The sequence below is a fragment of the Lytechinus variegatus genome, chromosome 19 (assembly GCF_018143015.1).
Source record: "Lytechinus variegatus isolate NC3 chromosome 19, Lvar_3.0, whole genome shotgun sequence".
NCBI classification, from domain to species: Eukaryota; Metazoa; Echinodermata; class Echinoidea; order Temnopleuroida; family Toxopneustidae; genus Lytechinus; species Lytechinus variegatus.
The window spans coordinates 11,259,330-11,286,685 of record NC_054758.1 but is presented as its reverse complement, the minus strand read 5'-3'; the positions used below and the strand labels follow the sequence as shown (position 1 = coordinate 11,286,685).

The window sequence follows — 27,356 nt, the reverse complement described above, 5'->3', positions numbered from 1 at the left end:
AAAAAACACAAAAAACAACATTTTTTTTCAAAAGAGCCCTTAAGTATCCCTACCCCCCCTCCGTTTTTTTTTAATTTTTTTATTTTTTTAAATTTTTTAAATTTTTTTTTAATTTATTTATTTATTTTTTTTTTAGTTCTGAAGGGGGGTGCGTTCGCACCCTCCGCACCCCCCCTGGCGACGGCCCTGCATGGTGATAATGATTGTGATGATGAGGATGATAATGGTAGTGATGATGACGATAGTGATAATAATAGTGATGAGACCATGGTGATAATGAGGATGATAATGATAGTGATGATGATAGTGATGATAATAGTGATGATATTATACACCATGGTGATAATGATTGTGATGAGGATGATAGTGATAATGATAGTGATGATGATATTGATAATAATAGTGATGATATATTATAGACCATGGTGATAATGATTGTGATGATGAGGATGATATAATGGTAGTGATGATGACGATAGTGATAATAATATAGTGATGAGACCATGGTGATAATGATAGTGATGATGATAGTGATGATAATAGTGATGATATTATACACCATGGTGATAATGATTGTGATGAGGATGACAATGGTAGTGATGATGATAGTGATAATAATAGCAATGATATTATAGACCATGGTGATATATTAATGTTTGTGATGACGAGGATGATGGTGACTATAATGATTTTGATGAGTGCATGGTAAAGACATAATCATGAACAGGATGCATGTAGTGTCAAAAAATATTGTAAATAATTCAATTTGATCAATGGAATTTTTAACCTCTTAGTCTCCTTTCTCGTCTCCTTTCATTTTTCTTTTACTTTCCTCACTTTCATTCTTCCTCATTTTTCTTTTATGTTTGCAGGGGGGGGGTTATAGGGGTTCAACCCCAACCCTAATTTTTTGTTGATACCCAAAACCCTCCCTAACATTTTTTAAAGACCTTTTCTTTTTTTTGCTTTGCTTGTCAATTTTTTTTGAGGTACAAAAGCCGTATTTGCGTTGAAGACCTTTTTATTTTTTTAAAATTAATTTTATATTTTTTTGCATGTCAATTTTTTTTCAGGGTAGGAAACAACCCAAAATTGGTGGTGAAGACCTTTGGCTTTTTTAAAATCTCTATATCGCATTGTCAATATACCCCCTTTAAAAAATCCTGTGTACGCTACTGCTTGAGACCCCCCTGTATGCCCTCCACGGCGTTCCATATTCAAGAAGCAGCACAAAAATCTGGATCCGAACGATCCGAGCAAGCCAAGCCTATGCCGAATACGGGTGTGTGCATCATAAATGTGTGCATGCACGCATAACCGTATACCACGCACGTGAATACCCGACTACTGTGAAAACCCAAATCGGAAGGTCGAGTGCAGTGTCTTGACTGTTTTGCGCTGTATCCTGATGATATAAACGCCTAAAATTATGGATTCTGCACCTCCAGTAGATACAGTGGCAGCTGCCATCCATGCATTGTATCACAATCCAGATGCAGCAGAAAAAGAGAGGGCCTCTATGTGGTTGCAAGAATTTCAGAGATCGGTAAATTTATATTTTTCCTTTTTTTTTACACTCACTCAATTTCAATATGCATGGAAGATGATTGTGGGATGTGAGGACTGTGTTTGTGTGAGAGTGATTGTGCGTGCATATCTCATGAATATGGTATTTGACTGTTGTCATGTTTGATACTAGTCTGAATGATGACAGCATAACGTATACCCAGTTGTTGTGTATCCGGACGGGTTGTGTGTCCGGACGACCAATTTTAGAATGTCATTTGGAAAAATTTACAAGCAAAGTTTCATCAAATTTTAGTACAAAATGTTAGGAAATATTATAAAGAACAAAATCGATAATGATTACAAGTAATGAATTCATATTATTAGTGTAATCCACAGACAAAAAAGAAGGCTTCAAAAAGATAAAGTGTCCGGACATCCGACCCCCCATCCTACCGGTAACGGTATTGATGACACAGTGATGTGGAATTTGTGCACATTCACAAGACATTTTCACTTTTCAAAAAGTGACAAATATTGAAAGTTGTTTTTTTACTCACGAAAAGTTTGTCGCAAACACAGTTCACTTCAATTGCATACAACAATTTACCGAAATCATAAATTCCAAACAAAACAAGTCAAGATCCTAAAGTCAATATTGTACATCGGAATTATAAAGTTCAGTTGGTCAATATGATCAAGGTTTTTGTTGCGTTGGTAGGCCTATTGACTATCGTATTCTAAAAATTCTAACTTTGTGGTGATCGGGTAAAATGCCTTAGTGTGCTCAGCTGAAATTTGCCTTGGCGACCTCGAAACTTCGAACTTTAATTCATGCACAATCCTCGTTTTGCAAAGCGTTTTAAAAGAAGTCAAAGTAAAATCTAATTAATTTGTATCTGATGAAGGTCAAAATTCCAAACATTGGTTGGTAGGCCCCTATCACATTTTAGGGAGCCCATCCATATTGCATTGGCAGCGTGCACCCCGCGAGCGTACGCTTGCACACTCTAAGACGGGATAATAGCGTCGGCCAGCGGCAGCTAGCTGCGATAATTAAAGCACAATAGAACTCACATCCGCTCTCGCAGCTCCCCCTGTGCCTGCTGCCGCTCGCTGCCATACTTTATGTTACATTTGATTATAGATTTAATCCTCAGCTCGCTGCATCTAGCGGCCGCTAGCTGCGCTGTCGCTGCCCCCCATTTCTATCAAAATTCGCAAAGGCAATCTCACCCCGCGCCGCGGCCACGGCTAGCCTTCAATTCCGCGACTCGCTCTGGAATGAAGACCCGGAATGAAGAGTAAACATGTACGTCGTGGTGCCTGTACTAGTTCCACTTGTCGTGCTACTCGACTTCAAATTAATATATTTAAAAGCATGATAATGAAAGGCGTTCCTCTTTTATGTCCGTATCGAAGCATTTCATGCAAGCACGCTCTATTGGAAATGACTACAGCTAGCTAGCGATAGAATATGCTCGGCCGCATCGTGTCGCATGGCGACCGAGTACTACAGATCAACACATGCGCATAATTATGAATATGACAAAAATTCTCGATCTCGATAAGTCGATGGTTCTCAATAGTTTCCGTTGTCAACGAACTGAACTGAAAATTAACGCCATCAATAGAAATACTGTCGATTTCGAAAATGTTGCAGCTTTCGAATTGAGATTGACACGGAAGATTCACACATGAAAAATAAGTTGAATTAATGACTTTTTTTAACGTATGATTTTGGGACCGGATACAGATGGATTACACGCCTATTTTATCCCGTTTTATCCGAACGTCAACGTTGCTTCTTGGCACTGACAAAAATATTAATTCCCGAGCATGAAAATCAAGAAGCGCAAGACAAACCGTTCGTTTAAAAAGAATATTAATGATCGAGCAGTTGCACGAATGGTACCCATGCATAGTTTTTTTTTACCTCTATTAAGGCCATATATAGTTTGAGACATCTTGGTATGGATAGGCCTATATCATCAAACTCGCCGGATAATGTCCGCCAAGAGTGTATAACTAGAGGGGTAGGCCTATTCATCTTTGCCACGGGAAGATTAATATTTTTAGAACATTTATTTTTTCTGACAGAGGCCAGATAAAATGACACAATATGAATATGATGCCCGAATGTAACTAAATTAGTGCGAACATTGATATCAACGGCAAACTAAATTTTGGAGAATGATAATGACGCCATATCATTAAACACGCTAAATCGCAAATCAACAAAATGTCTACTTCTTTTTCTTTTGTTAGACATACTGCCTTACTTTTTATGTTGGTTTGAAATACTTCCTTTTATGATATTTTTGTTTTGATTTTTTGACATTTCGATTTTGTTTCTGACATCGTATAAATTGTTTGGGTATATTTATGTGTTGGGTTTTTTGTTTAACTTATGCCGAATTTTTGATATTGTAGGCACTCTTGATTCTAGAAAATTATTGGGAACGCAATCTGCTTCTGTTGGACTTTTTTTGGAAAAATACGCGAATTGTATTTCTTCCAGGAGAATAAAAGTTTACATTGGAAGGTTTTAATTGATTTCATGATATATAATTTCCACTTCAAAACAATTTCAAAAATACGTCTCGAACGATCGTGCATTAATCTAGGACTAAGATGTTCAGTACTTTTATTCCAACGTATTTCCCTTTTATTGGAAAGATAAGCGAATAATATTTATTTCAGGAAAAAGAGCTTATGGTATCTGAAACAAATTCTATATAATTTCCACCTCAAAACAATTTTGAAATACGTTCCGATCGATCATGAGCTGTGATCTGAGAGTTGAGACCATTTATCTAATGTATTTAGGACTTATATTTCTGACTTAATTGAAAAGATACGTGAATTGTACTTCTTTTTAGGAGAGAGTTTATTCTCAAAGGAAATTAAATTATTTCAATATAATTTCCCAATCAAAACAATTTTGAAATAATTTCTGTCTCGAACGATTTTCAATTAATCTGAGACGTTTAAAATTTTTATTCCAACCCTTTACCTCTTACCGGACCTAATAAACCGGCCAAAGTCAACGATCAGCACCATTAGCGTACCTAATAAGGGGGGGGGGCAGACTGCCCCCCTGACGAGTCACAACACATGCAAGTGACGTATCCCTGCCCCTCCCCCTGACGAGTCCAAAGTGATCCCTGACGAGCCATAAGTGACCCCTCTCCTATGTGAAGACTTTTTTTGCTTGTCAATTTTTTTTTACCATTTATACCTCGGTCACATTTGCTCTATGGCGGCTGTACGGCGAGTCGGAAACAGCCGTTTTAACATTTTTGAACCAGCTGCATATAGGTGGTTTGTATATAAAACAAATGAATAAACGGCTGTTTTAATTCGCCTTACGGCTGCCGTAGATCAAATGTGACCGAGGTTTAAGTCTCGGTATAAAAATCAGTGCTTTTCAGTATCAAGGATCTTCAATACTGTCTTTCTAGGCACGGGATTAAATCCGATCAGCCTTTCATCCACCAGTTTTCTATAGTGCGTTAACAATTCCCTAGTGACGCTAAAGACCACACGCAGAGGGGGGATTGCGGGGGCGTTAAGGGTCGAATGCAAATTACAAACGCCGTCTTTTGATCGCTCTATATCATTTCGAGCAGGAACAATAATAAAAAAAACCCGGATGTGCGGACGTAGTCCACAGTTTTTTTCTTATTAAAAAAAAACATTGAATGAAGAAAAAGAAAACGCTTGGGATCCAGATGACATCCCCATACAAAACATCTAACTTTTGAAAAAAAAGTGAAACTGTATGATACTCATTGTAATTTCCATACTGCAGTATTTGATAAATCCAATCATTTGAGGCCTATTTTTTTTTAGTTTAGCAACATTTTGTGAATAAATAGGCTAGGGCCATTACACACATAATGGGAACTGATACCTGTGACAATCCTTTTTTTAGTGCCGCATGTTGTTATTCAAATGAGGAAACTCTTCACCCTCTATATTTTATTATGAACATGATGAATGGGTGCTACTGCGTATTTCGCGAACCGATTCCATTGTTGGATGCATGGAATATCTCTGTCGTTCTTTGATTTTCGCCATCATTTCCGATTGATCATGTGTTGATGTAAGAGCGATTGTTTTGAGGTGCAAACAATTTAAGATAAATTTCATATATCTTTAGGACTGAATTCATGTTCTCTGAGAACATAAATGACACTTTCCCGGCAGTATCGGAAAGGCAAATGAAATGGAGTTACAAACATCTCAAATTAATGCAGGACCGATCACGCATGATTTTAAATTTAATGCGAGTGTAAACGATTTAAATAACTGATATTTCCGTATATGGACGAACCCATGTTCTGTCAGAAAAAAATGAAATGACTAATTTTCCCGACAAAGTCGAAAAGGCAATATTTTAATGGAATAAAAGTCGCAAAATTTCTTATTCTTGATCCAATCCGACATGAGATGAAAGTATTTCAGTATGGAATATCGAGTTAAAAGATATCCTCTGTCAATAAAAACATATTTTAAGACTTTCGATGTGGAAATAATTGATTTTTGTTGGGCTATGAATACCTATATCTTTCAACAACATACGATTGTTGTTCTTGGTCCGACCCGTTATAAAATGATGGTCGACTTTAAGAAAATCATAGATATACCTATATACAGAGTTTCGATCTAGCTGATACTTCTAAAAGGTTTCGAATCGGAAAGAGATCCGACCCGACATATAAAATGGCGATATAAAATTGACAAATATCGAGTTCATAAAGATCTTGAATTATTAAAAATATACTTCTGAAGAGTTTTGGAACGGAAAGAATATGATTCGCACTACGCTATAATATCTACATCTTCTAACAAGATGCAATTATTGCTTGTTCTTGATCCGACCCGATATGAAATTAAGTATACAAAAAAGTTACTCCTCCCCGTAATCAAAATTACCCTGCCGCCGCCCATCCTCCTACCCCGGATGGCGGGCAAGGGGATTTATTAAAACAGTAATACATATATAATGATAATATGACAAAATATATTTTGCGTTCAGAATTTTATGTTGCTCTATATACACAGCACATGGCGGTAAATGAACGTGGACTGAAAAAGGGACGACATGTTCTATTTCCACTCCATGCAGAATCATTGCCACTTTCGTGCCATTTCTAGTTAATTGATGCTTTTTCTAACAATTTTGTCCAATAGGCGTCACTTTTCTTCTGTTTCTAATTTGTCAACAAGGTTAGAGCGGCAAAATATGTTGCAAATGTGCTTTTATCCTCTCAACGATAAAATGCGAAGGAACAATAGATTTAATTCCTTATAGAATTAGAGCTATTGTGACAAGTTCGGGCAACTGGCACTTCGTCATTTCACAAAGGAGTGATTAGTGCCCATGATCGAATTCATTGACCCTGAGCTTCATTGAAAACATTTACGTTAGCATCTCGTTTTTTTTTGTCAGGACGACCTTTGTGCTTTTCTTGGCAAAAATAACAATTACAAGAATTCTTTGAACAGAAGTGAAAGCAGGAAGCCTGACCAGGTTGACGTTATTCCAAATGGTGCAAAAATAACCCCAACATGAAACTACAATGAGCACGCAATAAACAGACGAACATTATATTTCAAAAGTGGTTCGGGTTATTATAATTTTGTAAATGTAATTTGAAAAATCGCGAGAGCAAAAGAAAATTTAAAAACAGAGAAAAGAACGCAAATACAATGAATTGAAAGATGTGAAAAAAAACAAGTATGAAAAGTAGATCATGAAAATTTAAAGAACGGGATTTTAAAAATAGCGACCAAGCCGACCATTATATGTTTTGGGTAGTTAGACATCAAACATGTCGGGGGGGGGGGGGGGGGAGAGAACACGTCCTTCCAAAAGTCAGTTAAGCGTAGGGGACACAAAATGTCATACACCCCACCCTCTCCCTGGCTCCCCCAACAAATGGAAGCTTTAATTCATTTGATTATAATACGAACGTTCTCTAAATGTCAAAACTATCAAAATTGTTGATGATATGCCTTATCGAAAATTCAAGCGCGCTTCGTGTCGTGTTTTCGTGCTTGCACCATTTACAAAGGCCAAATGAAATCTGATCTTAGTTATATAGCAATATAATGAGGCATATCTTTTAAATTAGCTGAAAGGGCAGCTAGGCATTGTGGCCCCGGGTAAATCTATTAGTGCCCTCACTAGTATGGACTTGGTTGTATACCCCCCCCCCCCCGATTTTTAAGTTTATCTTTCTTTTAATTTTGTTAACAATTTGCAAAGATTTTGTATCCCCACGCCGATACAAAAGGTAAGTTATAATCAAAGTTCTAATAATCCCGCCTTCTAACAAGGTATTCTTTTTAGATGCCTATTGACATTACCGCCCTAAAAATATATATGTACATAATTATACCAAAGGGCTATACATACTTTGTTGATTTCAACGTGCCCAGGATTTTATAGGTCTAATAATTTTCGACACCCAGCCCCCCCCCCCCGTTTACATGAAATCGCCGAACAATTTTTCAAAAGATTCTAGGGTTGGATGACTTTTAAAAGCATTAAATTATTATAAGAGGGCAAAACAGTAGACTCCACAGGATGTTCTTTCTTATCCTCTTTTAAGATTAACTGATTAAATACCTAACAATGGTGCTGTTTAAGTCATTAAAGATCAAAGCGGCCATTTGCTTTCACAATATAATGCGCGGCAAGTTCTTTTCAAAGAAAGTATCCGACGTAGATTATATTGATTAATTATCATTGAAGGGTCATGGGCGTAGCGGACATAACTATTTTGCGAAAGATCCTGCTCTTTTCATTGCGCTTGAGCGTTTTTCAGACTACTCGTTACAATGGGCTTCTAAATTGATTAATTGTGTATACATCGCATGAGTATGGAAACATAATGAATTGCGAAGAAGCACCATTACACTCACCTGCTGCGACAAAATAATCAAATGATTATGTAAAATGAAATAAAATTACTTGAATACTTTTACATCAAATATGGCATAAAATCACAAATTTTGTAATTTGAACCATCAAATTAATGGCAAGGCGAATTATATCATTCTAAAACAGGAACAAGCGATTATCGTGCATTGGTGGAAGAAATAATTAATTTTTAAGCAGGGTTAATTAGATATATATGAATTCTTCCACCTTGAAACGTACTAGAAGTATTTATAAAATCATTTATTAGACAGTTTTTGGCTCAATATTTCGTACATTTATGCCTTTATTTCGTGTCGGAGCAGAAATAAACACACAAGCGATAATCGTACATTGTTTGAAAATACCGTAGATTATTGCGAAAGGCAGTCAGATGCTTTCCGCCTCATAACTATTTAGAAATCTACGGCATATTTTATCTATTAACGTGCCAAATATTTTGCGTCATTTCATGTCGGGTCGGATTCAAGAACAAGCTATCATCGTACATTGTTCGAAGAAAAGAAAAGTTATTTTATTTCCGCCTTAACCCTATCTAGGCCGGGGTATTTTTGGAGTTCCTATGGCCGGGGGGGGGGCCTCCCAGGCCCCCCCCTAAGATCTCGGCCGTCGACCGCGCGATCGCGCCGAAAATTGGCACGCGGGTTGTCTGGGACATAATCTACAAGATTGTATAGTAATTTATTTCATGCGAATCACTATTAAGTGATTATGCTAATTTATGCGTAATTAGTATGCGAAATCATACTTTTTCCTCTAACTCCCTAAATAAAGCTCCAAATGTACTAATTTTTGGTATAGAAACTCTTTGTGGTGTCCTTAGCAAGAGTACATGAAAAAATTGTGATATCAAATCATTTTCTTATGTATTATATTGTTTTTTGCAATTTCTTATGTATTTCTTTGTTTTTTTGACCTTTTGTTTTTCATTGTTTTTTCAATGAAATTTGTTGGGGACTCTTCTGTGATTATAAAAATCATAAAATGAATACATTTAGACTGGCAAAACTAAAAATAATCATACATTTATGAATTTTGGTTGAAATCACAATTTGCATTGACTTTGTACACGAAATCACGTTTTTGAGCAATTTTTGGTCTGACATGCACTTACATAATGTTGTGTAATTTCGGAACCACATACCCGGGTGACGCAAAATTGGTCTCAAAAGTTGCACAAGACTTGAAAGTAAAAACTCAGCGAGCGGGGTGGTCAAAAAATTTCGCACGGCGAAAATATCGCGCGATTCGTTGAGGGGGGGCCTCTGAGGCCCCCCCCGGCCTAGATAGGGTTAAAACTATTTTGGAATAATCTAGGACACATGTTATCTGTCAATGTTCCATATATTTTGTTTTCTGGTCGAATTCAAGAACAAGCGATTATCGTACATTGTTCAAAGAAATACGTAATTATTTCGCAAATATTTTATTATATGAACACGAATCTTTCCACCTAGAAACGTACCAGAAATATTTTCAAAACTATTTAAGACACTTTTTAGCCCAATACCTCATTTTTTATACCTTCATTTCTCGGTTCATTTCGTGCCAGAGCGGAAACAAACACGCAAGCGATAATCGTATACATTGTTGAAAATGCCGTAGATTACAACGAAAGGTATTTGGATTCTTTCCGCCTTAAAACTATTTAAAAGTATATTTCGAATAATCTACGACCCATATCTATTAATATTCCATATATTTTGTTTTATTAAATGTCTGGTCGAATTCAAGAACAAGCGATCGTCGGACATCGTTCAAAGAAATGCATAATTATTTCGCAAGTTTAATTATATGAACACGAATCTTTCCACCTTGAAACGTACCAGAAATATTTTTAACACCATTAAAAACACTTTTTAGCTCAATATTTCATTCTTTTATACCTTCATTTCGTGCCAGAGTGGAAACAAACACACAAGCGATAATCGTACATTGTTGGAAAATATCGTAGATTATTACGAAAGGTAATTAGATTCTTTCCGCCTTAAAACCATTTTAAAAGTATATTTCGAATAATCTAGGATCCGTGTAATCTATTCATATTTCATACATTTTGTTTTATTACATATCTGTTCGAATTGCGACGATTATCGTACATTGTTCAAAGAAATACATAATTATTTCGTAAAGTTTAGATACATGAATACAAATCTTTCCACATTGAAACGTACCAGAAATATTTTTAAAACCTCTTAAGACACCTTTTAGCTCAATATTTCATTCTTTTATACTTTTATTTCGTGCCGGAACGGACCTAAAACTATTTAAAAGTAGGCCTATATTTTGAATAATCTACGACCCATTTATATTCCATATATTTTGTTTTATTAAATGTCTGGTCGAATTCAAGAACAAGCGATCATCGGACATTGTTCAAAGAAATGCATAATTATTTCGCAAGTTTGATTATATGAATACGAATCTTTCCACCTTTAAACGTACCAGAAATATCTTTATAACCATTAAAAACACTTTTTAGCTCAATATTTCCTTAATTTCCCCGTTCATTTCGTGCCGGAGCGGAAACAAACAGGCAAGCGATAATCATACATTTGGGAAAATACCGTAGATTACTATACGAAGGGTAATTAGATTCATTCCGCCTTCAAACTATTTAAAAGTATTTACGACCCATTTATCTATTAATATTCCATATCTTGTATTATTGATTGTCTGGTCGAATTCAAGAACGAGCGATTATCGTACATTGTTCTAAGAAATACATAATTATTTCGTAAAGTTTAGTTACATGAATACAAATCTTTCCACATTGAAACGTACCAGAAATATTTTTAAAACCTCTTAAGACACTTTTTAGCTCAATATTTCATTCTTTTATACTTTCATTTCGTGCCGGAACGGACCTAAACAAACACGCAAGCGATGATCTTAAGTTACTATGTCCTATTTCATGTCGGGGTCGGATTAAGAATAAGTGATGATCGTACTTTGTTGGAAGAAATAGATCATTATTACGCAACGGAAATAATATAAAACTAATATCAATATGAATCTTTCCACCTCGAAATGTATAAGAATTATTTTGCAAAAAATCTAAGACACTTTTTAGCTCAATATTTCATACTTTAATACCTTCATTTCGTGTCGGGCAGACAAGAAAATCGCCGCATCGGTCGCGCACATTTCACCAACGGATTTAGAAAGCACATCATTTTGAGTACGAGTATTCGCCTGCAAGTTGGCCGCGTGCAAGCTGCGAGAAGCGGCGAGAAGCTGCAATGATAAAATCTAGGATTAATGATTCCTGTTAATCTGCTTTAATCTGAGCAGCGCGCCGCCGCTAGCTGCGTCTAGCGGGGAGATACATCCTGTTCACTAATTACCGCAGCGGGGGTGTGCTCGCGGGGTGCACGCTGCCAATACAATATGGATGCGGTCCCTTACTTGAGTTTTTGATGTGGGTGATAATTGATTATCATATTATGGTAACTATCCATAATTTTGGTTCTTAAGATGATGAAAACAGGTAAATTAAGTAGATCTATGGTCAATCATTTGATAATGACAATTTCAAATCTATAGAGAAAATACAATTAGGGTGATTTTGCCCTTTTTGTAGCCAATTTCACAGTCCAAGTGCACCCCTGAAATCCTTTAAATGAGATGCTTTTGGGCTTATTAATATTTGTGCAAAGATCTGCCACAAAAATTATTTCAACATCAGGAATAAAGAAAATCAATATTTCAGAGATGCCAAGTTCAAAAAAATTTTATGCGTGAGATTTTCATGACTCGACGTCTCTGTGCGCGTGCGGCCAGTACTTACACTCGTACGTTGCGAAAAGTCGCGCGCGCAACGCGCGCGCTCATGAGATATGGGCTTCAGCGATGCACGCACGCAATTCATCGTATCACGTACTAGCTGTGCGCTGACTGCACTCTCGATTCGTCTCGCGTGCCGGGCTAGACGCGAAGGCGGTCGGCCAGTCGTATAATCTGGTGAATAATGCTACTTTTTCTCTTTTTTTTCTGTCGGGTCCCGATGCGTGAGAAAAATGGGTGCCATGCGTGAGATCGTGAGACGGACCCTGAATGCGTGAGACTTGGTAGCTCTGATATTCTACATGGACGGAATGATGATATTTGCATTAAATTGCATTTTAGATGCTTGCACAAACAAATTAGCCCTCAAATTCAGGAAATATCATAAAAAATTCAGCGATTGCTCTAAAGCAAACTACAAATTAGCCCCCCCCCCCAAAAAAAAGAAAGAAAATACTGTAGAAAATGATTTCTAACCTAAAAACATGTCGGTGCTGCCTACGGTCTATGGAAGGCCCACTTTTGAATTGTTTTCCTTTCCTTGTAGACCTAAAGGTAAACAGATGTTTTTGGGGTTCTTGCAACTACTGCTTTTCACTTTGATATTGTATAAGATTCTCACTGCTATTAGACTCTTCTCCTTGTAGACCTGTTCATTTTTATTCTTTTTAACCTTTCAGTTGTTTTCATGGGAGATCTCAGATCAGTTACTGCAGCTGAAGAGAGACGTTGAAACCTGCTACTTCGCTGCCCAGACTATGAGAACCAAGGTGAGTCTAAAGACAAGGGACCGTTAACACAAAGCTCTGGGATTGATCCTACTGTTTACTTGTATGATTGATTGCAAATAGTGATCAACATAATCAGTTGTAAGAATTGGCACTATGATCAGTTGCTAAGCTTTGTGTAACAATGAGCACTAGGTAGGTGTTTCATAAAGCTGTTCGTAAGTTAAGAGTGACTTTAAATATCAAGTCCACCTCAGAAAAATGTTGATTTGAATCAATAGAGAAAAATCAGACAAGCACAATGCTGAAAATTTCATCAAAATCGGATGTAAAATAGAAAAGTTATGACATTTCAAAGTTTCGCTTATCTTTAACAAAATAGTTATATGAACGAGCCAGTTACATCCAAATGAGAGAGTCGATGATGTCACTCACTCACTATTTCTTTTGTTTTTTATTGTTTGAATTATACAATATTTCAATTATTACGAATTTGATGATTAGGACCTCCTTGCCTGAAGCACAAAATGTTAAAATAATGGAATTCCACGTGTTCAGGGAGGAATGAAACTTCATTTCACATGACAATGACGAGAAAATCAAAATATTTCATATTTCATATAATAAAATACAAAAGAAATAGTGAGTGAGTGATGTCATCAGTTCCCTCATTTGCATACCGACCGAGATGTGCATTTGAAGCGTTTTGTGAAATGAAGCGAAACTTAAGAACTTCATAATTTTCTTATTTTACATCCGATTTTGATGAAATTTTCAGTGTTATGCTTGTTGAATTTTTCTCTTTTTATTCAAATCAAGTTTTTGTTTAGGTGGACTTGTCCTTTAAGAGCAACTTATGATCATTTCTTACATGCTAAATAATCAATGAACATTTAATGGTGAATATCATACCACAAGAAAGGAACGCCAGTCTTTCTTATAAAAGTCATTGTCAACTTATGACAGCTTTATAAAATGCCCCCCCCCCCCTGCTGGGCCCTGTGACATAGATGATGCAATGAATTGTACAATCAACGTTGTAATTCTATGGCATACCATACTGTAGAAAAAATTGCAATTAATCAGGGTGGTGTTTCACAAAAATTCAAGTATGACTCATACCCTTTTTAGACAGGCTAAAATTTCCTTAACCCCGTACTATTGGTGGGGCTAAATGGCAATTTAGCCCCACCTATAGTACGGGGTTAAGCTTAGCCCACTTTCGTTTTACACAGCGTTTTTGCAAAGTGGGCTAACCCCACCTATAGTACGGGATTATTTGGCCCTGCAAAAAAGCAGGGTTATCCCACCAATTGCGGTGCTAAGAGCAATAGTACGGGGTTAAGATCGCATGTGTAAAACGAAAGTGGGCTAAGCTTAACCCCGTACTATTTGGCCCCACCTATAGTACGGGGTTAAGGAAATTGTAGCGTGTGTAAAAAGTGTACGAGTGAAGCACTTGTACTACGAATGTTCGACAAAACCACTAATCCGGGGTTAGCGAGTTTCGTTTGTAAAAAGCAAGCATTCCTTATCCGGGGTTAGCAATAACAATTTGGCATGTGTGAAAAGGAAAAAAAATAGTACGGGGTTAAGGATAGTACGGGGTTAGCGATAGTACGGGGTTAGCGATAGTACGGGGTTAAGAAAATCCTGTGTAAAAAGGGCATTAGAGTCGCAATTAAACGCCTAGTTGCAATCATTATAAAAGGCATGACGGCATAATCACTACTGCATGTTAATTGATAAGGTTTGCGCGTTGAATATCATACGCGTCAGCATTTAAGTGGGACTCTGCATTTAAGTCATACCTAAATCTTTGTGAAACACCCTCCAGACATACATGTAATGAATGTTATTTTTTATTCTCAGCCGCTGCTCATGTTTTTTTTTTAATTCTTGCAAATATTTTCAAATAAAGATGAATGAATGAACGAACAAAACAAAATTAATGCACTCCATTTACATACTACACATAATTTCTTTATAGGGTAACCGCGGGCCGGCGCCCAGAAGCTCACCGTGTATTTACCCATACTCACAGGACTAGGGAAGATTATGGTCAAAATAAATTGTGAAAACAGAAATTATGCACTGACCACAATTATATGGATGAAGGTCTATTGAGTGGTAGTATCCTGACATCGAGACTGGAACCTCAAAAAACGAAAAGTTCTCTCTAACCCCAGTCTCGATCAGCCATTTTTGTTCTGAATCATAACAAAATGGCCGATCGAGAGTGGGGCTTCGTGGGCTGGCGCTCCCTGGATTATATAAATGGCAGCATGCTAAATGCATTTGATACTAAATGATAAACATTTTATGCTTTTGAGATTTAAATTCTTTTCACAGGGTATCAGGTGAATCTCAATAAGAGTTTGAGAGTTTTTTACTCCGATATCATTATACAGAAAAAGAAGACTAAATTTCAGTTCCCATACCTTGTATAAAAGAGATGAGAATAACTCCTACTCCAACATTCAAAGCGATTCAAATCTAGTATTTACATTACGAGTTGGAATCTTGTGTGAATTTGAGAGATTCGTTGACATCTTTACCAGACATGGCAGACAATACCCCAAACTACTCCACAATTCAATTGTGTACATCTTGTCAGACATGTAAAAAAGTATGACATGAAATATATCTAAAATCTATTAAAGCTCCCTTACACTCACAAAAATATATTTGTATCCACTTCAGATCCAGTATTCATTTCACGAGTTGCCGATGGAATCTCACGAGAATTTGAGAGACTCGTTGATCAATCATCTTCAGATGATGAGTGACCCCAAGTTCCACGTGATCACCACGCAACTCTGTCTTGCACTGGCTGACTTAGCTTTACAGATGACGCAGTGGAAAAACTCAGCGTCGTTTCTCATTCACAGGTAAATGTACAGTTAATTCCTCCTAAGTGCAGAATGAAGACATAAAGGCTTTAAATTTGAAAAAAAGATATTTATTTTATGTGTTGACTGATTTTCCAAGAACATACAAGATTTTTCACAATATTTGATATCCCTACCTACTGGATAGGATTACAAACAAAACAATCAACTTTTGGAATGAAATAGAAAAATAAACAAAGATTTGGTGGTAATGCAGGCTTTAAATTTCTTTTAAAAACGATATTTATTTTATGTGTTAACAGATTTTCCAAGCACATACAATCACAATATTTGATATCCCTACCTACTGGATAGGATTACAAACAAAACAATCAACTTTTGGAATGAAATAGAAAAATAAACAAAGATTCGGTGGTAATGCAGGCTTTAAATTTCTTTTAAAAACGATATTTATTTTATGTGTTAACAGATTTTCCAAGCACATACAATCACAATATTTGATATCCCTACCTACTGGATAGGATTACAAACAAAACAATCAACTTTTGGAATGAAATAGAAAAATAAACAAAGATTCGGTGGTAATGCAGGCTTTAAATTTCTTTTAAAAACGATATTTATTTTACGTGTTTACTGATTTTCCAAGCACATACAATCACAATATTTAATATTCATATCTACTGGATATGATTACAAACAAAACAATGCAATCAATTGTTGGAATGAAATAGAAAAATAAACAAAGATTTGGTGGTAATAACTTTATTTGCTGGTTACAGCAAATAAAGTTTCTTTTTTTGTTGCCTTTTTGAACCAACACTCTGCAGGTTCTACAGCTCCAACGCAACACACATTCCCCTACTGATTGAGCTTCTGACGGTGTTACCCGAAGAAGTCGACAGCCATTCACTAAGACTGGGTCTCAACAGAAGAGAAGAGTTCAGGGGAGAGCTTGGCGAGGCTGCCGGCACTGTCATTGATCTACTGGTAAGTTGCCAAGGCCCGAACCAAGGCAAAGACACGCTCATCCCGTGCTGGTCTTCAGTTCTCAGTGAGACGTGTTCACCGATTTCTTCTCACTGGAAAAATTTATTTTGTTAAGCAATCTTCAAATGTTTATCATATTCTAGAATGCTTTTTTCGAACTACAAGTATAATTAAGATAATTCTGGCTTTCTTGAAATTATATATATATTTTTTTACTGCTTGTTTTTTTTCTGGTTCAGGTCACACAGGAGACAACATGTGGGGTTACACTTTAAACAGACAGGCAGTTTTCAGTGATTTTTCTGATCATTATTTGTTAATTCATTTCTTTATTCTCTATTATTTGTATATAATCATTTATTTATCATTTTATATTGGTTCAGATTTTGTGATCATTTTTATTCTCTTTTACCAGTAAGAGATCTAATGTGTACAATTAAATACCAGTTGTAGTAATGATTTCAAAATGAGTTTGAGCAGAATCCAATAAAATGACAACCCACGTGTTTGTAAATAAAAAATATGTGCCAGATGGCTCTGGAAAAAAAGAAATTGTATTTGCTGAAAAATAAGTAAAATAAGCACGAAATTTCATAAAATGTCAGGTATTTTTTTAATCAATATTAATACACTGTGCCACATATGACTTTTGTGTTATCAGAATTACTGATTTTCAGCTAAGATTTCATCATTTCCACAAAGATGAGTTGATTTCAATGTACCAGATCTTGATCTATGATAATACAGTTGTATTTAACCTTGATTTTAAAAGGTCTTTCATGAAATGTTTTCTACAATTACTTTCTTTTACCTTTAACATCATTTTTTTCTTAATTGCAGACTGCATGTTCAGAGAATTACCTCAACGACCAGAGATTACTTGGGAAGATCTTCAAGTGTCTAGCGAGTTGGTTTTACATCCGAGTGTGTCCTAGTGAGGAGATGTCCCAGAGCAAGATAATAACACTACTCTTTGAAATACTGGTAAGATCAATTATGAATTGCCAGTTGGTCTACTGCCAACTCACCTCATGGTCTAGTTTCATGTAGTCTAATGCCATCCCGTCTATCAACTTTTCGTCCAACAACTATTTGGTCCAATCATCACTTCGTCTAATCACCATTTCGTCTATGACCATTTCGTCTCATAACCGGGTACCCAGTAGGATGTGAAAGCCTCTTTGTTGTATGCCTAGCAATTGAGTCTTGGAACTCTTGTTGGAATGCTCCCCAGGGAGTGGAGAAGGTGCATACATTGTATGCGGGCATGCAAGGATCCGATGACTGGGGTAATAATATGTCTGTAAAGCGCTTAGAGACGTCGTTCCGATGTATTAAGCGCTATATAAATGCGTAATATTATTATTATTATAACAAGTTGGTCTAATATCCATTTCATTTTCATTCATTTTGTACAATTAATTCTTGGTCCAATTAGACCAAGTTGTGTATGGAATAAATGGCTATTGGACCAACTGGCTATTAGAGGAAATGGTGAGAGGGCGAATTGGTAATCAGACCATGTGGATAGCTGGCGAATTGTTGTTAGACCAAATGATAGTAGACAAATTGGCATTAAACGAATTGAAAATAATCCTGGGCTCCGTAACACAAAGAATCAATAGCTAAATGAAATGACCAATCAATATCTATGATACATGCGCATTTGGTTCAAAATACTGACCAGGGACCAATCAGTGCGTTTATTTTATATTTTCAATCCATCGCAAACCTTTGTGTTACGGAGCCCAGATCAATTGTAATTTCCCATCTATACATAACTATAATAATGCCTAAAACATTTATGTTGTCCTTATCCGACCAACCAGACAATCCCCCCCCAAAAAAAAAAGAAACAAGTCACTTTTTTTATTTCATTTTTTTGCTTTATTTTTTTTTACAGACCCATTATATAGAAATGCAGAGTTTTTGGAAGGAAATGTGAGATGATTTGGGTGGAGAATTTGCTCAAATTTTATATTCTAGCTCAAAACAAACACTGAAATATTCCTTTTGACATTTTTGACTGCATCATCCCATGCACAATATTCTTTGTGCAGTGCAGCAAAGAAGGTATTAAAAAGAAGAAAGAGCGACCCAACTTTCCGAGTTTGAGCTTGATATAGCTTTGTCGCTGTCATCTTCCTCATCGCCATCATTGTCACTGTTATCCTATTTCTCATCCCTCTACAGGGTTGTATTTTCATTACCCAAATCGTTAGATAATTTGATAAATCAAGAAATCACTTAAAGTGATTGGTTAACATTGGTTTGACTTTTAAAAAATCTGAGCTAGAAGGTCACACTTGTCACCTGTGTCTGTGATATGTTACAAAAATGAAGCCCAGAAAAAATTGCGTTCGAAAATCATTATTTAGTGCTTCAAAAATTGAAATATGAAGTGACCGGAAACACCATCTTAATTTCATCCCATACACTTATGTGTACTATTTAGATGTCTATAAGACGCCTATTTACATAATCGGGGTTTGCCTTGTAGTTTTAGCTTTTCATTCTCAATAATGGTTGTTTTCAGGGTTTATTAGTTCTAATACATGCACTTGTACACATGTTTCATCTTGGTTTGAGAATTTTTTAAATCGGCTGCTCACAAAGTTAAACAATACCTTTAATTTACTTTATAAATGTATTTATTACATGTAATCTAATGAGTTTTCTTTGGGGGTTGTCATTTTTTTTCAAGCAATCTGCTTACAAAGATAATCCTTCTGTAAATTATAAATTGAAATTTGGCAGTAGATCATTTTCATTTGGGATAATATCTTTGTAGACCTATACTACATGTATGATATAAAATCATTACCAACCATACAGTTGTATATGTATCATGTTTGTTATATTCTGAAAAATGTATTATATGAATGCAGGAGAAAAGAAAATAAAGTGCCAGAACAGTGAAATATTGAAAATTCTGAACATCTTATCAATAGAAAAAGCCAGACACACCCTCGATGCTTCACGAGGCAACAAGCGACTGTCTATGTGCCGCCCTCTATAGTATGGAGGATGTAGAGGAGCATCTGCCGCTAGCAAAGGTCCTCTATCAAGGGATCAACCTACTTCCGGAGGCATACACAATGGCGGTTGCAGATGACGATGTCGACAAGTAGGTTTTAGCTCAGGCGTTCTCAAGCGGCACATGCAACTTGCGGCGCAACCGGCTTTGTGAGGTGGTGCACGCATGCCGCTATGAAAAATAGATGAATGAATATAAATATTTCAAATTTTTGTTCATAAATTCTCTTGAATTTATATTTATCGTGTATTTTGGTCGTTTAAAATGCCTCATATTAGATGGGAGGGGGGGGGACTCTTTAGCTTTTGAACCCCCCCGCGAGGTCTTTGTTGCTTACTGCAGAATTGTCGTTCCAAATCTTGATTACCTGCTGAATCCTGTTACCGTGTTAGTTTAATACCGTAATGGACAAAGTTCCCATAATTGTAAGTCTTAAAGAAATGGAGCTTAGAACTTTTTTCTGTATCTGTGAAATTTGTTCTTGCAAGGACTTATGTTTGTATTGTTTTGTCTTTTTTTGTAGGTGCATCAATTACTGTAGAATATTCACTGAGCTAGCAGAAGCTTTCATGGAAATGATGGTCGAGAGTCCAAACCAGGTATGAACAAAACTTTTTTCTTTCATTTAATCTACAGAAGGTGATCCGCATGTTCTTCTCGGATAGTTCCATTATTGCTTTTGTCTAATTTCCAGTCAGTCCAAACTACATTTGGTTTACATTACACTTGGAGTACACTACACTTGTTTTACACTACACTTTGTGGAAACTACACTTGGTGTTCACTATGCTTGGTGTAACACCCACTAAATCTAATGATCACTTATTATCATGCTCAGATGGTGTAATTTCCACTTTATCTACACATTATGTTGCTGTTTGAAAATTGTGATACCGCAACCACGTCGTCATTTCTAATTCAAATTATTTACTTCAACAAACCATTTTAAAATTGAATTGAAATGCCTTTCAGCCAGTATTTGTTAAAAATTGTGATACTTCATGGTCATTTCTAACTTTTTGATTTACCGACATTTGTTTCTCTCCCAGGGATTCGGTGACCTACGCACCCTGGACGCTGTGTTGACCTGCGTCGGCCACCCGCAGAGTGAGGTCGCGGAGATCACGTTTAATTTCTGGTACCGCCTCTCGGAGATTATCTACAAGAGAGATAGCAGGGAGCTTACTGACCTGTACAGACCTCACATAGAGAGGCTTATACACTCGCTAAGTGTGCATTGTCAAATAGACTCAGATCATGTAAGTTGGATCGATACTATAATGAGGACTGTCATACAGATATTATGTTGAAAGGTGTATACACTCACAAAGTCTGCATTGTCCTTGAAAGTATAGTTGGAAACTACAAAGAAATGAAAATATAAGGCCTTCAAATGAGTCATTTGGCACATTTCTACAGATAATCGTTAAAAACGGTTTATCTTTTCCAGAATCGAAAAAACCGTATTGCCCTTAACCCTAAATAGACTGGGGGGGGGCTGATTCAGCCCCCCCTTATGATCTCGGCCGTTGATCGCCCGATCGCGACGAAAATTGGCACACGCGTTACCCATGGCATTATCTACAAAACTATTACATCGAATTCGGCAAAAAATCTCATGTCTCATTAATTATGCTAATTTATGCGTAAATCATAAGTTTGCTCTAATTAATAAAATAATGCCCCTGAAATGCTAATTTTTGTTTCACATACTCTAGATAGGCATCTGATCAAATTGATTTAAAAAAAATTTTCAAAATCAAATTTATTTTCTTATGTATTCTATTGTTTTCTAAATTTCTTATGTATTTCTTTGTTTTTCAACTTTTTGTTTTTTATTGTTTTTTCAATGGAAATTGTCGGGGACTTTATTTTGACCATAAACAAGATAAAATTAATTGATTTTAAGCAGTAAAAGGAAAAAATAATGAAACATTTATGAATTTTGGCTAAGAACACTATTTGCATTGGATTTGTACACAAATTCACGTTTTTGAGTAATTTTGGGTCTGCATGCACTTACGAAATGTTGCGTAATTTTGGAACCGCGTACCTGGGGGTCACAATTTTGGTCTCAAAAGTTGCGCGAGACTTGAAAGTAAAAAGTCAGCGAGCAACGCGGTCAAAAAATTTCGCGCAGCGGATTTATCGCGAAAAATGTCGAGGGGGGGCCTAATCAGCCCCCCCAGTCTTTTTAGGGTTAAAACCACCTGTTTCTACAGAGCAAATAATTACATTCTTCGTCGCGGAACACGGCAATAATCACCTCCCAGAGGTGGTTATGAGAAACCTTATTTTGCGCAATGCGGTTTCTCAATAAACCGCATCGCGTCTGTTTCTACAGGGAAGTTTTCTGGAATTTTGGATACTTACGCGGGTAACACCGTTTAAAGATTCTCTGTAGAAACACACCGATTCTAATCTCTAATGGCATAATTGTTTACCACTTCATGAACTGTTTGACCTATACAGGGGAAAAAAAAAATCACATTTCTAATGTGTTTATCTATGAAATGCCTATCAATTGTCAATATTTCCTTGAAAGTATTTTGATTTAGTTGGAAACTCCCAAGAAAATGAAAATACAGTGCCGGCCGCGGGAAACGTCACAGTGCCCCCTAGGGCGGACGCGGTAGCCCGTAGCGGGCATTTGAGGGGAGCGGACGCGGGAAGACGCCCGCGTCCACTCCCCTAGAAAATTATTGCCCTAGGGAACCGCCCGCGTCTATCCCCGGGGCACTGTGACGTTTCCCGCGGCCGGCACTGTAACACTAAAACTTTTCGAAAACTATCTTTCAAATCGGAAGCAAAAGGTAATAAGAGGCTGATAAAAGAAATAGAAAACTGGGAGCCCGGACTGAGAGAAGGGGAAAGGGGAGAAAGAGAATAGAGGGGGGGGGGGTGAAGAAGAGAAAGAGGGAAAAGGTAAAATGGAGAAGGGATAAGGAAGGGGGAAATTAAAACAAGAAGAAGAACCTAGTTACTGAAGGCGAGAAAGAGAGAGGGAAAGGGACTAAGAAAAGAAACAAGGAAAAGGAAAGAAAAGGATACGACTATTCTTATCAAAATACTGGAACCCCTCTCTAATTTTCATCATTTTTTATCCCCTTCCTGATTTACCTTTATCTATCTCAACCACTAGCTCTCATCTTTTCCCGATGTTTACCTCTCATCATCAAATTCATTTTCATTTATCGTTTAGTTATAAAACTACTCATTCTCTCTTCCCAACATATAATGCTATGTTAAATTAAGCTACTTATACATTTCTATAGAATACAAGAAACTGTTGTTTCGCAATATAACGGAGGGGGTATTACAAAAGAAGGGGAAGGGAAAGCAATAGAAAATAAAGGGGAGAAACAAATCAAGGAGTGAAAGGGGGCACAGAAAAGGAAGGGGGGAAAAGGGAACAGAAGGGATAAAGGAAAGGGAAAAAATATATACAGGGACAGCAGAAGGAGGGAAAAAGAGAAAAATATGAAGGGGAGCAAGAAGGAAAAGAGTGAATAAATGGGGGGGGGGGTAAAAAGGAGGGGAAAGGGAGAGAAAGAGAAAATATAGCGGGGGATATCGAGCGTGATGATTAAAGGGATTTTCGACTATATTGTATAGAGGTGAACCCGGACGGGCTTTTATTCTTCAACTTGGCTCGACTAACTCCTTTGTTCCCCGAAAAGAAGTTAGGTTTGATAGTTAGCGTTTGCGTGAGCACCCGCTAAAATTCTTAATAAAAGAAAAGAAGGGTTTGTATTGCTCCATTCTTGCTTTGTCGGCAAGTGATAATTAACTCGCTTAGTACCCATTCCATACAACACGTCATAGTAGCTTTCAAAAACATACTTTTGCTTGGGTTTAAGCATTTAAGCTAAATGCGTTAGGAAAGTTTTTTATAGTTACATATATGCAAATAGTTTGTGTTGTTCTGCTCTGGAGCACATTGAGCATCTAATCAAGATGGAAAGTGCGATTTACAAATCTCATGTATTATTATTTTTATCTTCCATATAACACTGAATTATGTATTGTACCAAGCTGTGGTTTGGTTTTGTGATTTCGTTTTATCATTTCCAATTCATATAACAAAATATATTCGAAGGAAAATATTGTTTTACTGAAATGAAATAATTGAAACAATGTCTAGACCATAAATGATATCCAACTAATCTATCAATATAAAACTGCAGTTCGTAAAAATGATAGGTTAATCTTTACTTCGACGATCATCATATAAGTGTATCAAGGATATTAATATTCGTTTTAAACCCATCTATAACTTTTTATAAAATTGCGCGTAATAAATGCGTTGGACAAGTAATCTTTACTTTGATTATGTTAATAATTATTATCTTCCCAATCCGAATATCTACCGATGTAACTAACACCGCAATCGAGAGCAGATAATGTAATCAGATGTTTTAGCAAAAAGACAAACTTGTTAAATCTGCAACATTGGGGTAAATTTATACTTTTTACAGGGTGGGGGTTTTAAAGACCCGATTTGAACCGAATTGAAAAGAATATCCTTATTCATTGTTGTTGACGCATCAGATAATTAATACCCCCCCATTTCTAAGAACATCCTGTCATAAATTGGGAAGCGGATGTGATCAAAGGAGAGGGGTCGGCGTGGACGGGAGCAAGACTCTCCCAGACTGCACAATAACAAAAGAACCAAATAAAAAAAAAATCGATGAGCACAACTAGTTTTGCTGGGGTTCGCTTTTTGCGCGTCTACTTTTTATGATGTGAGAAAGAACAATTTTCCCCGATATGAGAGGGTTTTTTTTGCTCCCCCCCGGCCCCCTATATACCCCGCTTATTATGATAAAGGTTTATAAAATATCAATACCGAAATGAGATAAAATGACAATAAGTGGGGCTCTTGCCTTCCGTGCATGATGTGATGTCGAAAGAACACACCAACGTCGGATCGTAATCGACAACCCCCTTTAAAGAAATCAAAGAAAGATCGTGGCACAAAAAGGAGGCGGTGAAATATCATGAGTCGACCTCGCGCATGACCGATGTCATAAACACGTCGTAACGTTGTATCGTAATCAACGATCATTGTGACTATTCCAGCGAAAAGAAATGATAAATGAGCACTGAAAAAATGTCAAGACTCGGAGAAGGCCTTCGTCCGAGAGTATATGCATGTATCTATATGTCGAAAAGTTTAGATTCATTGCGATAATAGCTTCGACGTTCCAGCCGAGGTGAAAAGAAAGAAAAATAATTCCTTCATTATTTGAAAGAAACAAAGACAGAAGAAAAACGGAAAGGAAACAGGGAAGGAAAGAAGGGAAAAGAATTAAAAGGGAAACAGAAATTAAAGAATAAAAGAAAAGAAAACAAATAACATCTTAAATCAAAAATTCAACCTACAATAGATCCCGATCACGCTAGTTTAAAAACATAATGGTCTATCACAAGATAATCGAAGTACATGTACATGTAAACATAGTGCAATGTACGTACCCTCGGATTTCCGAGGGTAAGTGCGGGCACGGCCAATATTATATAGCACGCGGGAAACCGCGGGCCCGTCTAAACGCCCTAGACTGCTCCCCTTGAATACCCTCGGTTAGACGCGAAAGCCCCCTAGGCTGTTTGCGTGCTCGGGCGTGACGTTTCCCGCGGCCGGCATTGAAAATATACGACGTACTAAGGCATCATTTGTATCGCTTAATTCTTATCATCCTTATACAGGAAGGAATCCCCGATGAATCAGATGACTTTGGTGACTTCAGAGTGAGAGTTTCAGAACTAATCAAAGATGTCATCTTCATAGTGGGTTCTTCCTCCTGTTTTGCACAAGTAAGTACTGGAGCTTAACCTTTTGAACCTGAATGGTTGGAAAACCAGTGGCACAGTGAACTTGCAAATGAAGTGAAACCTGTCTATAGTAACCACCCAAGGAAAACACAAAATATGGCCTTTATAGACAGGTGACTGCTGTACACAGGTTCTTACATGTATACACACAATCTGCCTCCATGGGAATCAGTTTCAGAGGTCTCTATAGGCAGGTGGCCATTATAGACAGGTTGCCAGTAACACAGGTTTGACTGTACCCGAAATGGCGGAATACTGGCCTGAAGTCATATTATTGGTTCTAAATGTCAGATGGTCTTTTAAAATGACGTCATTTTAGTATTAGGTTTAGGGATATTCAGATGATTATATCGCCGAGGCTCAATTCACGAAAGAGATCATTTATTTCAAATGTATTTCTTCATTTTCCGAATGTGCTTGACATGGGCAAATAAGTCAGGTTTTTAAGGGTTAACCCTATATAGTGCGTCCCAGAATAAACGAAACCGAGATTTAGCGATCATTTATCATAACTTAATCATAAATAGAATAGACAAATGACCTACCAATTTAAAGCTTAGAATCTCCTCTTTCATCTGATATTACTTAGGTTATTTCTTATTCACGCATGAGTGAGCAAAAACAATTTGAAGAAAGGATACCAAAAACTCATTTGGCGGGGGTTATCTGGGTTTCAAAAAGAAAACCACATTTCTGAAAAGTTCAATATCTGCTCTTTAATTTGGTACCAAAATTACAAAAAATGGTCAAGAAATAAAAAAGTTCTGTTCATTTGAAATAAGGCTTGTATTTCCATAATTTCATGAGATAAACGTGTTTTCACCGGTTTCCCACAGAAGCTTTCGCATGGGGAACAAAAGATTTAATGCATGGCTGATCGTCAACAAAACAGAGTGTCGAGAGAGTTTGAAAGCCATCCTGGAGAACCTCTTCATTTTTATGAAATTATTGAAATTCAAGCCTTATTTCAAATGACCAGAACTTTGTTATTTCGTGACCATTTTCTGTAATTTAGGTATCAAATTAAAGAGAAGATATTGAACTTTTCAAAAATGTGGTTTTCTTTTTGAAACCCAGATACCCCCCGCCAAATGAGTTTTTGATATCCTTTCTTCAAATTGCATTTGCTCACTCATGCGTGAATGATAAATAATCTAAGTAATATCAGATGAAAGAGGAGATTCTAAGCTTTAAATTGGTAGGTCATTTGTCTATTTTATTTATGATTAAGTAATGATAAATGATCGCTAAATCTCGGTTTCGTTTTTTCTGGGACGCACTGTATAATAGCCCTGGTTATTTTGAAATTGCACGACAAAAAATTGACACGTACCTCACTGATGGAATAATGTCATCATGTATCAATTGTCAATTATACCAAAGTTATTCAAAGTTATTTTGATTATTGCTTTTGTTTACTGGTAATCGTTGGCAACTCTATTTAAGTCATAAGTGATATGAAATCTATTGCTTTGAATTAGTAAAAATGAAAATAATGGTATATTTATGAATTTTTGCTCTGTACAGAATTTGCATTGGATTTGTATTTTTTTAAACAAAATGTTACATAACTTAGGAAACTTGTATCCCGCGTCGCGAATTTTGTCTTAAAATTGCATGAGACTTGATGTTTGACAGGGAAAAAAGTCATGAAATGTCACTGCGCAATC

At 36.6% G+C, this 27,356-nt stretch overlaps 1 protein-coding gene across 1 annotated transcript in view; it reads left to right on the top strand.

Moving 5' to 3' along the window:
- Positions 1 to 1,276: 1,276 nt before the first annotated feature.
- Positions 1,277 to 27,356, top strand: part of LOC121406344 (transportin-3-like) — a 71,530-nt gene continuing 45,450 nt past the window's right edge. The window contains exons 1-9 of the mRNA XM_041597380.1: positions 1,277 to 1,546; positions 12,925 to 13,014; positions 15,676 to 15,863; positions 16,652 to 16,811; positions 17,652 to 17,795; positions 19,763 to 19,938; positions 20,372 to 20,447; positions 20,898 to 21,107; positions 25,561 to 25,668. Coding sequence (XP_041453314.1) covers positions 1,430 to 1,546; positions 12,925 to 13,014; positions 15,676 to 15,863; positions 16,652 to 16,811; positions 17,652 to 17,795; positions 19,763 to 19,938; positions 20,372 to 20,447; positions 20,898 to 21,107; positions 25,561 to 25,668 — 1,269 coding nt within the window. The 5' untranslated portion in view covers positions 1,277 to 1,429. The remainder of the gene's footprint in view (positions 1,547 to 12,924; positions 13,015 to 15,675; positions 15,864 to 16,651; positions 16,812 to 17,651; positions 17,796 to 19,762; positions 19,939 to 20,371; positions 20,448 to 20,897; positions 21,108 to 25,560; positions 25,669 to 27,356) is intronic.